This window comes from Pseudorca crassidens, chromosome 3, assembly GCF_039906515.1.
Source record: "Pseudorca crassidens isolate mPseCra1 chromosome 3, mPseCra1.hap1, whole genome shotgun sequence".
Taxonomy (NCBI): Eukaryota; Metazoa; Chordata; class Mammalia; order Artiodactyla; family Delphinidae; genus Pseudorca; species Pseudorca crassidens.
In genome coordinates this window covers 156,588,197-156,604,599 of record NC_090298.1, presented here as the reverse complement: position 1 = coordinate 156,604,599, position 16,403 = coordinate 156,588,197, and the positions used below count along the sequence as shown (strand labels likewise).

Genomic DNA, 16,403 nt, shown 5'->3' with positions numbered 1-16,403 from the left:
TGTGTAGTTGAAGGTAGGGAACTGCTTTAGGAAATGTTGCTGGGCCTGGTGATTATTTCTGGTGCTCCTCAGGTCTCTGTGGTGGTTTCCAAGCCTATCGCTGTTACATCTCACACAGCTCTCAAGCTAAAATCCAGACTGCTTTAGGAAGACCAGGCACAGGGACTTTACGGAAGCATGTTCCAGTCTGATTGGACTGCCGTGGAATGGGGAGCCGGCAGCGGCTGTTAAATGTGAACCTGATTGGAAGGTGTATTTGGAAGGTTGTTCCCAAGAGCTAAATAAGCAGACCTGCAAATTCTGTCTTTTATAACTGGTTTAGCAAACTTGGAATGTCAAAAGGGAAGGCTGTGATAGGAGACCAAGGAGGATGGGAACAGCCATGCAAGTTAATGGCTGCTTTAATCTTGAGAAAGATTTTTAAAGGGAAGGGCCCAATAACCCTCCAGACCAGAGTGCAAATCTGAGACACGGCACAGGACAGGAGAAATCAGCAGCTTAATTAAGCGCCTGCCCTTTCCCTCTCGGCTCTCTGTGCGTTTTCGCTGTGCGAAGGGAAAGCCTGCGGCTGCCCGAGCTCAGTCTCCTTGGTGCGACTGAGCCTGCAGCCCAGCGGTCGCCACCAGCCCACTGTTATGTCGGTGTTGCTCTCTGTTCACTTCTGCTTTTGACCCTGCCTTTTTCACCTCCCTGCCTCGTCCCTCCAGTATTCCTTAAGATGCTGTACTCTTCCTCTTCTACTCCTGTGGGTGTATGCTGTGTACTCGTTACACACCCCACACCTTAGTAGAATCTCCTGGAAGCAATTTCAGTGAGATGTTTATGACTCTTTTCAGCCTGCCCCCTCTGCACTTCAGTAGTAACAAGCTTAGTCCTTCCATCACCTAGATTTCCTTTAAAAAAGGAAGTATGTGGACATTCCACCACATACTTCCAGAAGTGGCTGGAAATTCTGTTCCTTCAGGGAGCTGCACAGCTACGCAGAGAAGGGAGGTTTCCAGTCACTTTCTGTTGTCTGGAGAGCGGCCTTGAGCCCACACTAGACCAAGTCCATTAATATTGCTGAAAATGAGAAATGGACTACTTGCTACCAGCCAGTCCAAGAGGTGGGGCTAAAATAAACCGCAGAACATCAGAGTGACTGCTTAAGACCCTTCAAAGGGCAATCAAAGAAACTTTTATTTTAATGATAAAATCAGTTTATGAAAACTAGTGAGGATGTCCTCATGTTTCAAAGTATCAAAAATTTCAATCTTCCTGGCTAAGAGCTGGTAACTGTTGAAGGGAGGGATGGGTATATGGGGTTTATTGTACTCTACCTTTACAAATGTTTGAAATATTCTATGATAAAAATATTCCATTTTCTTCTAATTTCTCAACCCTCTGAGGGCTATAAGCTAGGAATAAGCTCCATCACACAGAAGTTAATTCAGCCAGACTAGAGATGACTCCCTACACCGTTTCCTTTCACTCAAGGGGAAACTTTGTAAGCTCACATTTTCCCCTTAGCTAAAGCATGGCAGAGCCTGCTACCCCACTGCCAAGGAAGCCCACAGCTAATAATCTGGCCATGATTCAGTCCCAGCTGCTAGTTCCGGCTTGCTGAAAAATACAGCCTACCCAGATGGCAACTCCTATCAGGCACTGGACCCCTCAGCCATCAGGCATCATGACAGATGTGAAGGGAGTCAACCCAGAGGCTCCTTAGGAAGCCCTTAGTGCCAAACGTGTGAGGAGCTAGATCTGCAGATAGTGAACCCTCATTGTTCTTGGTGTGGTGCTTTGCTAGGCTGATGTCTGTATCAGACACCCCACCGACTCACACCAGGCAGCTGCCCTGTGCCGCCAAGCACACAGGTGCCCTCCAGCTCCCAAACTCAGCAAGTCGGAAATCCACAAACATGAAAGTCGTCAAGCAAACTGAAGACAGAACGAGGCCAGGGATGGGGAAGCAAGGGCATGGAGTGAGGTGGGGCGTGTTTATTGATAAATTTCAAAGGATATAGGCTTTGGTGGACGCTGTGGTCCTTGTTGTCAAGTACACTAGACTGTTTTGTAGGGACGGTCTGACTGCCCCAAAGGAGAATACGCCGTCTGCAACTTTGCCTCAGGAAGTTAACTGGGAGAAAAGGTCTCGTAATTTCCTAGAGCTCTGTGACACTGACTGGATTCTGCCACTGGCTGGTTGGCATCAGACCAGGAGTTAGAGCTTCAGCTTGTGCATTTCCAGCCGCTCCCTTTCTACAGGCGTTAAAGCAAGGTGCGTTTAAACATGTGAATCACCCCCATCACCATCTTGTAAAGTTGCTTTGTGTCTCACTGAAGCCCCTGGCTGTGCCTTCCTAGGGCAGTGACACATCAGGCTCCCCTTTACCTCAGGGCCCTTCCCATTTCGGAATTCACTCACCTCCTTTAGATCACAGGTTTGAGTGGTCTGCTCAGTGTCCAAAGGAGTCAGGCACTGAGCACAGACAGTTCAGAAACATAAGATTATAGAAGATTTCACTCAGGGAAGAAGGTTCCCTGATGTTGCCCATGTTTTTGGCCTTGGCTGAGTAGGAACTAAAGAGCTAGTTGAGTGAGACACTTATTTTCCATACCCCATTTTGGCCAGTGTGGCCACTAAGTGATTCTTCTGTTGGTAAGGTAACTGATAGAACTAAGATTAGAGTCCATGTCTCTACCTTAGACTAAATAAAGCAAGTTATTCAGATAAAAGCGTCATCATAATATCACCCACTCTCTTTCCCTCCTTTATGTTAGAAAGTTGCTTCTACAAATGGGCTTCAGGAGGGAATGAAGAAAGGTCTAACCCTAGAAGTATTAACTCTCCAGGTCAGTGACCTAGCATTGGGTTTGGCCAGCTCTTTCTTTCTCGGGCACAGGATGCCTTCCTTAGTGGTATTCTCTTTCATCCCAGGGTCATTGCCTTCTTGATATCAAAGGAGTTAGGCCGTGAAATTTTTTTGTGAGTAAGGCAAGATTTGGCAGGATGCTCATCACTAGAAGAAAGTATGCTTAAAAAACACATAGTATGCTCTATTCAAAGCTCTGAGGGAAGACTCATTACTTGAAAGAGTAGAGACGAGCTGTCAGGTATAAAAGCAAGAAAACGGCTAACTTTTACGTGCAGTGACACGCCCAGCGTGTGCAGGGAGACACTGATACAGCCTTAACGTGATTTGAGGGCATGGATCTAAATTATGCTGTTATCTGAAGACAGCACCCAACGTTGCCATCTGTGGCTTTTGTTACTCATTCCCTCTATCTTGTAGGAGTTGTATCTATAAATATACTGACATGTATACAAGATGGTTAGGAATGGTATTGCAGGGGGTCTCTTCTAAGGCCTTCCCAGATAATATGCACATGACTTGTTTACCTTCCCTGGTTCTCTCGTTCCATTTTCATTTGTGGGAAACATGAGGGGAAAAAAAAGATATTAACGGAGCCAGATTTCAGTGGCCTCCTTCTTATGCTCATTTAGATAAACTGAAATGGGAGAATGTTTGCGATTAAAGACTCCATGATACTCTGGAATAACAGGCAGCCTTCTAAAGGATAGCTTTACTCAAATGGGGAAAGAAAAAAAAAAAACGTACACTGACTGAAGTTTCTGGGTCAGCCCTAAAAAATCTCAACTGTCTGGTAGGTATCAAGAGGCTAATTTTTCCTGACAACTGAGTGTTTCTGGTCAAACACTTGACCTAACGTTGGATGTACTGGGCTTTTAAAGAAGTAACCATTTATCCATAAGGGCAAGGCTAATTAAAATTAGGACAAGCCCAGCAGTAGATGTTTGTTTAATTACATCCAACTCTGAATGATGGGTTATTCGTTTCCATCAGAAAAGAAAACAGTAATGTTGGTGCACAGGTTCCTAGTTAAACTATTCTCCTTTCCTCTATCCTCTATCCTCATAAAGACATCCCATTGAATCTCCCAGTGATTAAAAACTACAGGTTGTTCTCCTAAGGAAGCAGTGCTAGTTAAAACAGCTCCCTCAAGGACAAGTGGTTGAATTTTAACAATTTAAAAAATAACCTTTAAAACCTGACTAACTCCTAAAAAGTAAATGAATAGTTTTTAAATAACTAAATTAAAAAAAAAATCAAGACTTTATTGGATAAATGTTGCACAACATTCTTTAACATTTAGGTCTCAGCATAGTTTAGGTGAGAAACAATTTTTGTCATTCAGGTCTACAAAATGAAATAGGCTTGTGAAGATTTGAAATACAGACAAAGGAAGCATGAAGCAAAGCTTAAATATTAAGCAACTAAAGCAGTGAAAGTGAAATAGCAACATGGTATGTCTAGATTTTAAATACCACCAAGTTTCATTTTTAAAAAAAATGAAAATCTGGTTTATAACAAACAAACACCACTGAGAATTGTCTTAAAAAATATTTAGATACTTAAAACCTGATCTCTCCCAGTTCTTTTGCCTTTATATTACTTCTTGGTCATTTCCATCACTCTGCAATTAGAATTTTTGATTACACAAAATCTGCTATGACCTGGGAGTTATCTGATTCTTGAAGTGAGCCTGAAAGGTACTGCTGGGTTACATATCTGAAAGAACAAGAGGGACCCGAGCCTAAGCTCTGGGGCCAGAGAGCAGGGCGCCACTGAAGTGTGCATCATCTTTAGAACGCCCTGCTGCTACAGTTCCTGAGCTTTTTCAGACTTGATCAAATGTGTAATGACTTCATGATCAATGATTTTCCGTAAAGACAATTTCAGAATGCAGTCTAGACTTTTAGTTACTTACAGTGTAATTAGGATTTGCATTAACTGGCTAGAAGCAAGACTGCCTACCTTTTCTTGAGTTGTAAAACAAATCCTAGTCAGGTATAGTAAATATTCTAAAACTCACCCAGAACTTTTTGTTACTCTTGAGTGTGGGGTTAATAAGTAATTCCAAACCTATACTGTAAGATTATGCAAAGCTTGAACACTTGAGCCAAATGCTCAAGTTATGTTGCTTCAAATGCATTTTCTATTTTTCTCCTTTTTTTGTATTAAGTAATCAATATGGATTATCTTTCTGGTTTAAAAAATAAATCAGTATTGCCACTAAAAAACTTCAGGTTTATTATTAAAAGTATGGCACCATCAAATATAAAATGCCTTAAAAATGTAGTACTAACAGGTCCATCTGGTTTTCTCATCAATGTTTTCTCCATTCATTAAAAAAGAAAAATTAAGGTTTTTCATAATATGTATTTTTCACAGACAAGAAGAACATTACCGTCTCCATTAATAAGAATTCATACTTTATGCATGAAAAGTTCACCATCTTTATGCGTCTGTTCCTGCTGCTTGTTCCCCAGGGTCAAGTCCCATCTGACACCTGTGAGGATTTCTTGCACTTAGAAAGAGAGGCTCTCTGTGGAGAGAGGTCAACATCAAAATTCAGATATTATCACCTTTTCTGAACTAGTTCAGAAATCAGTAAGGATAGGGAGAATAGTACAAGCCTTTCCAGCTCAGCAGAATTAAGAACTGGCTCTTAGAGTACATTTTCACTCCAAGATCAACACTAGCCTGATCCACTTTGAGTCAGAATTTGAAAGGTAAGAATGTAGTTATGAAAGTGTGCACAAAATATTAAATACTGGTGGCAAATAAATACATCTTAATATGTTCTAACAAGCAAATGTATATTTAAGATAATATAGCCCTGCTTTACTAAAGATCCAAGTTTTCTTAGTGGGTTGGGGACACTTTGCCATCCTTTTAGTAGGATGTGTTTGTTAGATAATCTTTTCTGTTTCCACTGGCATCCTGAAGGAAACATTGGCCTCGGCATTTGTGACTATTGCTGTTTCATTAGAAGAGCCATTTTAGAAATACCTTTGTTCATATCTGAGCTGATTAAACCTTGGAGAAAGCACAAAGTTTTAATATGAAAAATAATTCAGCATTTCTGTCATCATCTCATGCCTTTCAGGCGTGTCCAAACTGTACTGAGAAGAACTTCATGTTCAAAAGAAGGTACTGTCAGTGATTCTTCACACATAAAATTCAAGAGAGTTCTTTGCGTATTTCACATCACTTTTCTCCTCATCTCATGCATAATTTATTGCAATAGTTTTTTTATAAAATATTCCCCTAATACCTTTTCTTCGGTTTAATATAGCACAATTTGCAAGTGCCCCTTTATAGACTGTTGGTTTTAACCACTGCCTGCATATTTACTTCTTAGTGCAGCTTTAAAAATCTGAGTCTCCAATTTCATTCAGTCCTGATGCTCTGGTGTTCTCTGTCATTGTGGTACAGGTCCATGAAACCAGCAGCCTGCTAATGTCTTTGTGCTGAAATACAGTAAAGAAAAGGAAGAAAATGTAGTTAAGCACAAGTAATTATATAAGAAAAATGATGTCCTTGTTTAAATTAAGCCCTATATAGACTGTGGGATCACACCTGATTTTTTACTTTAAATCAGTTAAACCTGACCCGTGTAGGTTTTTTGAGAAAACAACTTACTGCCACTGTAAACCAGCAGAAGCATTCATGTTCTTTCTGAAGTATATCTGGCCAAATTCCAACACAAATAAAATGGTTTTCACCTTCACGTAATCAATCTGCACTTGAGTGTATTTTTTTAAATACTTTATGAATATTTGCCTAATAAAGGGAATTTTAGCTTTGTTCTTTATGCTGCCATTTCACAAGTAAGTAACAATGTAAAAGTTTGCAAGTCAGCTTCGCCGCTGTGGACTATGAAACGCCAGCAGCCTTCCTCTAGCACAGTCTTAAGAAGCAAATTTATATACAAAACCAGACTATGGAAAAATCAGCTGCAGGTGACACTGTCTACATATGTGCAAGAGCACAACAGAGGGGGGGGTGGAGGGTGCCTCCCCAGAGGTAGACACACACAGCACATCAGAAGGCATCAAGAGCACCATTTTGCTACTGGAAGAGAACTTAGGTACACTGGTTCCATTGACCAGTGTCCCTTGTTACAACAGCAAACCAAGTTATCAGCAGAGGCACTCTGCACCATAACTTCAACAAAAAGCCGGGCTCTGAGCAGAACATTTATAAAGGGCAAGGCTTATCGAAGTTACTGCCAAGTAGCATGACCAGAATGCCCAACATTACCGACCTCCCTTTGATATCAAGAAGTAGTAGAATCCCACTAAAACGCTCTACAATCCCTGGTTATGCCTCTCAAACCTGGGAGCCTAAGTACCAATAAGAGTTTGAATTCTATAAGAGGTGATCCGTGGAAAGAATAATGATTACTTTTGGTCAAATGTATTTTTAAACCAAAGATATGGTATCTTTCTTCAGTGGAATAATAACAGACAAAACAAAAATGCAAAAAGGAAAAAAAACCCACCCCCATCCTTCCCAATATTTGACTATGAAACACTTCAAAGTAGATGTATTTCTCATTCTTTGATAGAACTCTTGATCTTATGTTAACTTTCCAGTGCTGCCATATTTCATTCACTTATTGGATCAAGGCCTATAAAATAAATTTCACAGGGCATTCTATCACATTTCTTCTCAAGCAATGAAAAATTGCTTCTAGCACACATCAAAACAACAGCAGTCCCTGCTTATTACTAAAGCAACAGAATCATTAACATGGTTTTAAAATTTGACACTGAGCTAAGAAAAGTTTTTTTCTAAAAGTAAGATATTATATGATCATTAATACTAATAAATTTAGACTCATATGGAAATTTGCAAGTAAACATCCCCATTTTATAAACTGAAAGAGAAGAAAAGGTAAACAGCCAGTTCCATGTACAACTCCATTTCCTTCTGCTTATGACTTTCAATATTTGGCTTCAACCTTAGTGAGGCCTATTCCAGTTGGCAGAAAAGCCAAAGATCGAAGCAGATCTTACTACTACTCCTGTTGGAGGTGCAGAAAATTGAAAATGCTGTTCCCTCAAGGGGTCACCAGGTAGCTACAACTCCTATAGAGCTAAGAGTCCAAAATACCCCAGCCTTAATCTCTGATCCAAAATGTGCCATTCTGACCCAGTTTGCAAATTATAGCTCATACACAATGATACAGTCCAATTACAGCTCTTCACTAGCTTCAAACACCAGAGTTAAATAGCCTTATTTCAAGAAAGCAAAGAAAAGATCCTAAGTTCAAAAAGCAGCACAACAAAAATCCCTAAACCCTTCCTGCCATGTAAGAGCCCCAAATAAGGATTCTGAGCATTATCTAAGGAGGTTTTAACAAATGTACTTAATTACAACTACACCTCAGCATTATCTTTTGCCACCCTCTAAGTTTTGACATGCCTTATGTAAATGACAATGGTTTTGAGGTTGATTTAATTAAGAATATATATATGTTCATATACCGATATACATATATATTCTTTATATTAAGTAATGACTATCTGAGAAGTTAAAGTGATGAGTATAAAAGTGACGAAGAAAGACTGAGAGAGTGAAAAGATAAATCCACTAGTTGACTTTCCATGGAGACTCAGTTGCTACTTGACATAATTCTGCAATCTGACACCCAACTTCTACCACCCTACGAGAAATTCCTCTGGATTTATGGAAGCTCTCAGGAGGCCGGCTCTACCTTTTTTTTTTTTTTTTAAACACAACAGGTAATATTGACTGAAAGCTATTTTCACTCAATGAAAATTATCACCAACATGAGGTACACCCAGCTACCAAGGTCAGTGAAAACAAAGGAAAAAGAACTAGTGCATTCTTTTACGTCTAGCCTAATCTACTTTGGGAATGGTAAGTGATGACATGAAGCCCTCTTCACTTTGTGGCAGGGCTTAACACAGACAGACCTGCCCGTTTCACTGTTAACGTCAATGCTCCCAGTCTGAATCCACAGTGGTCTGTCAGACACTGTAAGGGAGCAGCAGCACTCGTCACTGTCTGATGTAATAGCTGCCATTTGTTGAGACCTATGGTAGAAAAAACCAAGTTAACAAAAATAGAGCATTTGAGTTCTTTTTCACCCATTTTACCAAAAAAAAAATTTAAAAATAAGACCAAAATTCAGGTGAATTTTTATAATGAATTTATTCTAGATAACTTGCTGGCTTCACACAACGTGAAGCTCTGGTACTAAAGGAAGACTTGAGGTGTGTACACACCAGTCTTGTCCAGGAGAGGGCACTCTCCAGCCCAAGTCAGTTGAGCTGCAAAATGCCTTAAGGCTCATGAAGACGTTGCCCTCCAAAGCTAACTCACAATTTAATGCTCCTGACAAAAAATTTTTACTGGCGTAACACTAGCCTAGTGATGGAGTAGTCCTGACCTTCTCAGTATTCAATAAGGGCCAAAGTTGTCATCCCTATCTATATCATATCATTAATGAGCTCAGAGACACCATTTTGAAGAATCACCAAAACTGCCTGAATCCCTCCCCTTTCTCCTTAATGCCAATGGCACCTGTGCATACTATTCAGCACCTGAACTTAGTGAGGTAACACCTACTTGAAATAAGTTTGACAAGGTAAGCTTTCTCTTAGGCTTTCAGAACAGAGACTTCAAATACTAAGCAAATGAAGGATTACTATTTTAAGCCTTATTTTTTATTAACCTATTTGCTTGTTTCCTTACTTTCCCTACTTTAAGTACAGTATAAATAAGAAAAAACTCATCTATCATGTCAGTGTAGGCAACTGTGGGATCACTGATTTAGATAATGTCCAGTCCCTGTAATATTTTTTTAATGCTGAATCAGAAGCAGTAGCTAATCAAAACCTTAAAAAAAAAGGCTTTTCTGACACTGAAAAGGAGAAACTTTATACACCTGATCTATAAAGAAACATGATTACTTCTGAATTTTAACTCAGAGGAGAACAGTTTTCTTAAATGTGGTTTAATAATGAGGTTATTTACCCTTTTGTTCATGGGAAAACTTAAATATACTATTAGCTACAATCCAACAGCTGTCACACAAGAAAACCAGAAATATGAACGCACAAAGAATTCATCTTTTGAACCTCCCCCTCCATGGGTAAAACTTAGGTTTCAACAATCATTCTAAAGAATCTCCTTTTCACTTCTAGGCAAGAGGAGAGTCAAATCAAAGAATGATCTTATTCCTGTGCATTTACCCCTCCAGTGCCCAGAAATGCCGTGTAAAATGGTAACATGCGAGACCCCAGTCCACAGAGCCTGGCCCATGAGTCTTTAGTGCTAATGTTTAAGATGAGTATCCCCTCAATGCTTTTTAGGGTCTCAAGGTTTTTCTTTAGAAACTGACCACACTTGCAGGATCCATGAGGAAGTGCCAGGAAGCCCCAGCAGTGAGGCAGTAAATGGAAGGAGATCCTCATGAAAGGCAGTGATTTCACTGGAAATTACTTGTTTTGTCCTTTAAGAGAAAGCTTACATTCAACAATGGCAACTACTCCTGGGAGGCAGCAGAGATATAAAGGGGCAAATCAGAACACGGTAAGAACCTTCAGTCTCCTTTGTAGAGTGCATGAAAGAAGGAAGTAGAGGTCACACTCTTAGAGCAAAGCCCAGAATTAAAAACTAAAGAATTAAGATTACTATCTTCCTGAACACTCAATATAAATTTTCTCTTAATACAATGTAGCGTGATGCAACATGAACAACCAGGAAAAGGATAGTGCCTCATTTTACAATAGACATTCTGGTTTTCCACCCTAATGCTATTTTTCTAACCAGTTATTTCGTTAGGGTTTTAGACAAACTGCACATAGTTCTTCCCAGCATACCAGGACAAACACCAAGATGTGCCACTCCCAGCCGGATTCCCTGCTAAAAACTAAACGGTGAGGGGAAATCATAGGTTTGTAATCAACAGCATCTCAAACAGGAGCCATGGGTAGAAATGACTACCCTCTGGAAAATATGGCCACGACGCACACAGATCAAGGCCTTGGAATGTGAGGTATTTCCCTCCTGCAAATGGGAAACAATCTAATCATACCAGTGGCAATAAAAGGGGATGTTCAAATTAATGTCCACTTTTTCACCATTTGGCAAGATATTAAAATAATAAAACACCAGGGTTCCAGGAAAACACAGTATATGTACAAAAAAGCTTATTTACACTACTTAAAAGCTGACAAGTACAGCTCTGTGGTTCTAATACCTTTGGAAATTCCTCCTAAGAGGGACCTCTACTCCACTGAGCCCCGCCAGCTCAGATACTTCTCATGCCTTTGAAAGGATCTGGGGTGTGCTGGGCTTCTCAGATGGTTACTGATCATTAGTACGTAAGTGTCTGAATCATAATTCCTTTTCCTCATTCAAGAGTTGAAATGTCAGTGGACTTCTCCCCTCACCATATTCCCCATGACCTCCAACCCAGCTGCCCTCCGCAAATGCCTGTTGGGACTAGTCAGACCATGCCTACTTCTAGATATCTGTGGATGATCAGCATACTATGATTATTGGAATTTTCAGATAAGAATAACGTCGCTGTAACATTTTTTAAATTTATACTGCGTGTATGTTGAAGAAAGATACTATCAAAAGCTACCAGAATGAAATTTCTATGCCACATACAGAGAGCGCTAGTTGTGGTAATGACAGCAAGTATATAAGTAAGTCTTGCGCCAGGCACTGTATTGTTTTAAACATTTAAATTCTCACAATTACCTTTTGAAGAGGTACTACTTCTCTCCCCCATCTCACAGATCATGACACTGAGGTAACCTGCCTAGGATCACACAGCTTGTAAGTGGCAGATCCAAGTCAGGCTTTGCCTAGGAAATCTGGCTCAAGAGCCTGTACTTTCAACCATGTGCCTGAAAAGTGAACAAAAAGTGATCCTTTGCTCAATAAAAAGACTGATACCGAGGACTATTAGTGCAAAAATGTTAACGGACACTCCAACTCACCTGCATCACTGGCAAGTTACATTCTCATAAGTATTTCTATCATTTACACTGAACAGGATGATCCTCTCACAGTTCTATTAAAAAAAAAAAAAAGTCTCCCCAGGCAAGCCCAAAAAACCCCTATTATACTTTACCTGGGGGGAAAAATGTATTCCTTCCAGGACTTTTCAGTAGCTTTTAAGAGAATCTTTGTGCTGCAGAAAACTGAGTGAGGGATACTGAGGGTTACAAAATTATCTTAAATATTTAAAAAACAAGCTCTTGCTAAAACTTGATATGTGTTAAAATTACAAGTTTTTTAGTTTACATGAAAAGGAAAAAGTGTGATTGTAACACAGCCTTAACACTTTGGCTATGGGGGATCTGGTATTCCTTCTAGATAACCACACTGAATAGAAAAAATTATAAGGAGGTTTCTGGCACTAAGACTTCTAAGGCAACAAAAGGTTAACTGTCACATTCTTATGATACAAGGAAAATTCCATATTTAAATAATGGCTGTGTTTTCAACTTATTTTTAACGAGATCTTACAAATATCAGGAATTTAAAGAAGAAATATGTCATGCACTTTTAAACCAACTTTTAAGACAAGTTAATTTTAGAACTGGCCAGTTTTCAACATCAAAGTTTTATGAAATTGTTTTACAAACCAAAGTGTCTAACGGAAGAAGGCCCACAGCTTAGACCATATACTACAGCCATGTAATTTATTCAGTTGAAAATGAGAATCTGACTCAGAAATTCACTATTATGATAAATCCTGGTAACTTTTGAGTCTATTTTCTTCATTTCCTTTACATATCCCCACAACCAATCTTTAATTTATGCTAACATAGGAATCTATAAGAAAAAATTCAAGTTTGGCAATTAGTTTTTTCAGAGATTAGATACATTAAAATTTGATTCTATCCAAGATGGATTTTAAGGCATGATATAAAAATTCAGTATTTCCTACCAAAGTGTAGTATAACAAGATGATCTTAGAATTTTAACAGAATTATCTACATGTCAAGGCATATTTGTTTTCCATTGGTAGTACTCACATAAAAAGTGGAAAAACGGTACACATGTGAAAATATGGTAAAGAGTGTGATGGTATGTAAATAAATAAAGTTTTGGAAACTAATTTAATTAACTCCATTACTAAAATCATTTAAATGGTTTCCATATTCACAAAATTGTTTTTGTCATTAGGAGGTGATGGTTTTAACCTAAAACCTACTGTTAAAGAGTATTTAATAGGTAAATGCAGTCATACTAATAGACCTAAAAATTTTACCAAGAGGTAGGGATAGTTGTTAAAAATGGGGGGCACCGGGCTTCCCTGGTGGCGCAGTGGTTGAGAGTCCGCCTGCCGATGCAGGGGACATGGGTTCGTGCCCCGATCCGGGAAGATCCCACATGCCGCGGAGCAGCTAGGCCCGTGAGCCATGGCCACTGAGCCTGCGTGTCCAGAGCCTGTGCTCCACAAAGGGAGAAGCCACAACAGTGAGAGGCCTGCATACCGCAAAAAAAGAAAAAAAAAAAAAAAAATGGGGGGCACCATTAGCCCTGTGCAGGACTGCAGGTTGATTAGGAAGGAATGCTGGAAGCCAGGCTGCCAGAACAATACCATCCAAACTTAAAAGATTTCTATCAAAAAACAAATTACAGATGGATGGTAGTGATGACTACACAACAACATGGATGTACTTAGTGCCACAGAACTGTACTTACGGTAAAAATGGTAAACTGTATGTTAGGTATATTTAATAATTTTTTAAATACCAAAAAAAAAAACCCCCAGCAAATTACAATTCTCTATTAATATGAAGGGAAAAAATGATTTCCACCTAAAGTCCCAAAGAAAGTAAACCGGAAAAAAACCCTGTTTGAGTCTATAAAGGTTAAATCTCTTGAGTGAAGAATAAACAAATGAGTTGAGCTGTTTCTCCTCTGATCTCAGTATCAACTATCCATGGTAAAAACACCAAGATATCCTGGAAAACTAAAAATATATAGATCACCTATATGACTTAAACTACTGAAACTTTCATTTTTTTTACTTCTATTCATTCTTTGTTGAATGGAGTACAGTAAATGTACACAAACTGTAAATACAGAATATTAAGAGCCTAGTAACTAAGTCAGAACCAGGTAAAGGTAATTAAGGCAGCTTAGCTGTTTTATTTCTCCTGGCTATTGGCAAGGCACCAGCCTCCTGTTCTATTTCTGAATTCCCTCTATCAGGCATTTTAATTGTTTTAATAGCAACCATATTAATACAATTCCAAAGCAAACACTAAATTTGTCCCAACTTAGAAACAGGGTCTTCAGAATTCTCTCTGGCAAATTCCCTGTTGGAGGCCATCACCGGATACAGATCAAAACACTGACCTGAATTTAAACATTATCAACTTCTCTAGACATCTGCCAATCTCTTCTCTGCTACGAGTACTACCAAATGTGAACCAGTGCAGCACAAGCTATAGAAAAAATTCACAACTTAAAAGGAAAAATCTAATTTTAGATCCAAATTATAGGTTTCTTAAGGTATTTCCAATTCTCAATTCAGTTATTTTATATTAAAGAATATGTATGTATATAAAAGAATTTAAATGTGTATCTTCAACATAACCAATAGTAAGTACAACCTGCTCAAATAGGGGTGCAACTCTATTTTTTAAATTAGAAATTCAGACCCGCTAATGAAGATATTCATTTAGCTGATTTTAGTAAGTTCCATATCCTTTGCCCACAGTCCATCTTCATATCTATATTCCTGTCTGTTGTCTTTGCTACTTAGCACCAATCTAAAATTACTATTTATAGATTTTCCCCATGAAAACCAAGTAGGGACACACCATCTAGTCCTGTAAATAGGCTTCAGACTAGTGAATTCTACTTTCTTGGTCTCACTGATACCTCAGGTCTCTGGTTCCACATCTATAAAGAGTCCCTTCCAAACTTACAGAAGAGACCTTTTCTGGTCTATAAATTCTAGAAAACTGAAAGACAAAAACACTCTGATGCTTTACATTTCCAAAGATTTCTAGAAATAAAGACATCTTTAGCTTTCACAGCTCTTACTTCCCTTAGTTTCTCCCCCTTGCTAATCCTATTCTAATCACTTTTCTTAGACCACTAGAGATCTGGCCTAAGCCTAGTTTTCTCTCTGCAAGGGGGAAAACAAATACCCATTTGGTTGTCTCCATATAAAGAGTTCAGTGTCTCCTTTTTTGTTGTTGTTAAAGAGAAATGTAAGAGAAAAATGGCTACAATTACCCAATTCAACTCTATCTCCATCTACAGTGGATACTGGACAAATATATCTTAGCTGCTTAAGAAATTTCTGTTTGAAAACACTGTTTAGTATGCAGCTATTGGTTTAGTGTTTAGAACACACAGTACATCTTTAAGATTACAGAAATTCTTTCAAACTTGTTTCCCTATAGAAACTTCAGATGAAATATGCCAGACTGCTGGTTTAAAACAGAGGGATTATTTGGCATAATAATAAGAGATCATGCACATTTGTGATTATGCTTCAACCTTTTCTTCAAAGGTATGGACTATATCAAATTGTTACTTTTATACTCAACAATCATGATTTTATCTTTTTCTTTCTTCTTTTTCTCCATGGCTTCTGAAACAAATCAAATTTAGTTTATCCCACAAGAGCACATCTGCCCAAGCACTTAACTACATCAGAAGTATCCACTGTCAAAACCATTTCTATGTTAGGATAAAACTCACCTGGATCATTACCCAAAGCCTTAGAATTACATAACTTAGGTGACTCTTTGCTTTGCCTGGTTTAAATCTTCCTGAACCTTAGATTTCAAACTTTCGAAAATATCTGCATGAACAAATTCACTAATCTGAAACAAGTTCTCTGAAAATCTTTTAAGATACTTCCTTAAAACCCCTCAATCACACTATGAACTTCTTTCAACCTGTTATAATCAAAGAATTTTTAAAATACTATATTTCTGTTTGCAGGAAAGAATATGTTCTATTCAAGTGAAACTTTTTTTTTAATTGTGTGTTTATTATAATCAAAAAGCATTGACTGAGTTCCCCAGAAGAAATTCCACTTGCTTTTGCAGAAATTGGTACATTACCTTAAGGAAGCTGACCGAAGACTACTGATTTTCAATCTCCATTAATCTTTTCATAATTAATTCCATAGTAACTAAGATATTTCAACTGCATTACTTAGAAATCCATAAAAAGTTGCTCTCTTTAAAAGTTCCAAGTTTCCAAAAGTGTCAAACTGACATTGTATCACATTTAAAAGCTAAGTTGGAGCCTAAAATATGAAAGCAACTTAAAAAATCTTGGGACAAACTTGCCTCCACAGGCAATCAATCAGATTTTTCACTAACAATACAAAGCTAAAAATGGAAAATAAGAAATCAAATCTTAGGGACAGATGGACCATGTAGAAAAATAGTGAGCTAAGTTACAAGCCCCAAAAACAATGATACCTGAGGCAGAAGATAAAGCAGAAAAGAGACTGATTTTAATTACACAAATGTAAAAAAAGAAAAAAAAGAAAAAGCATGTGATGAAATATTAAAGCTA

The 16,403-nt window shown here is 38.5% G+C and overlaps 1 protein-coding gene across 7 annotated transcripts in view; it reads right to left on the bottom strand.

The window, feature by feature from the left end:
* Positions 1–4,099: 4,099 nt before the first annotated feature.
* The window catches only part of PWWP2A (PWWP domain containing 2A), a 33,244-nt gene continuing 20,940 nt past the window's right edge, over positions 4,100–16,403 (bottom strand). For 4 of the 7 annotated variants that reach the window (XM_067732963.1, XM_067732969.1, XM_067732965.1 and 1 more), the window contains exon 3: positions 4,100–6,319. Coding sequence is in view for 2 of the 7 variants with exons in the window: in XM_067732969.1 (XP_067589070.1) it covers positions 6,306–6,319 (14 nt within the window). In the remaining 5 variants the exon portion in view is untranslated. Of the gene's footprint in view, positions 6,320–8,794; positions 8,915–16,403 lie in introns of those variants that run through there. The other 3 variants (XR_010942360.1, XM_067732966.1, XM_067732964.1) reach the window with 3 other exon arrangements.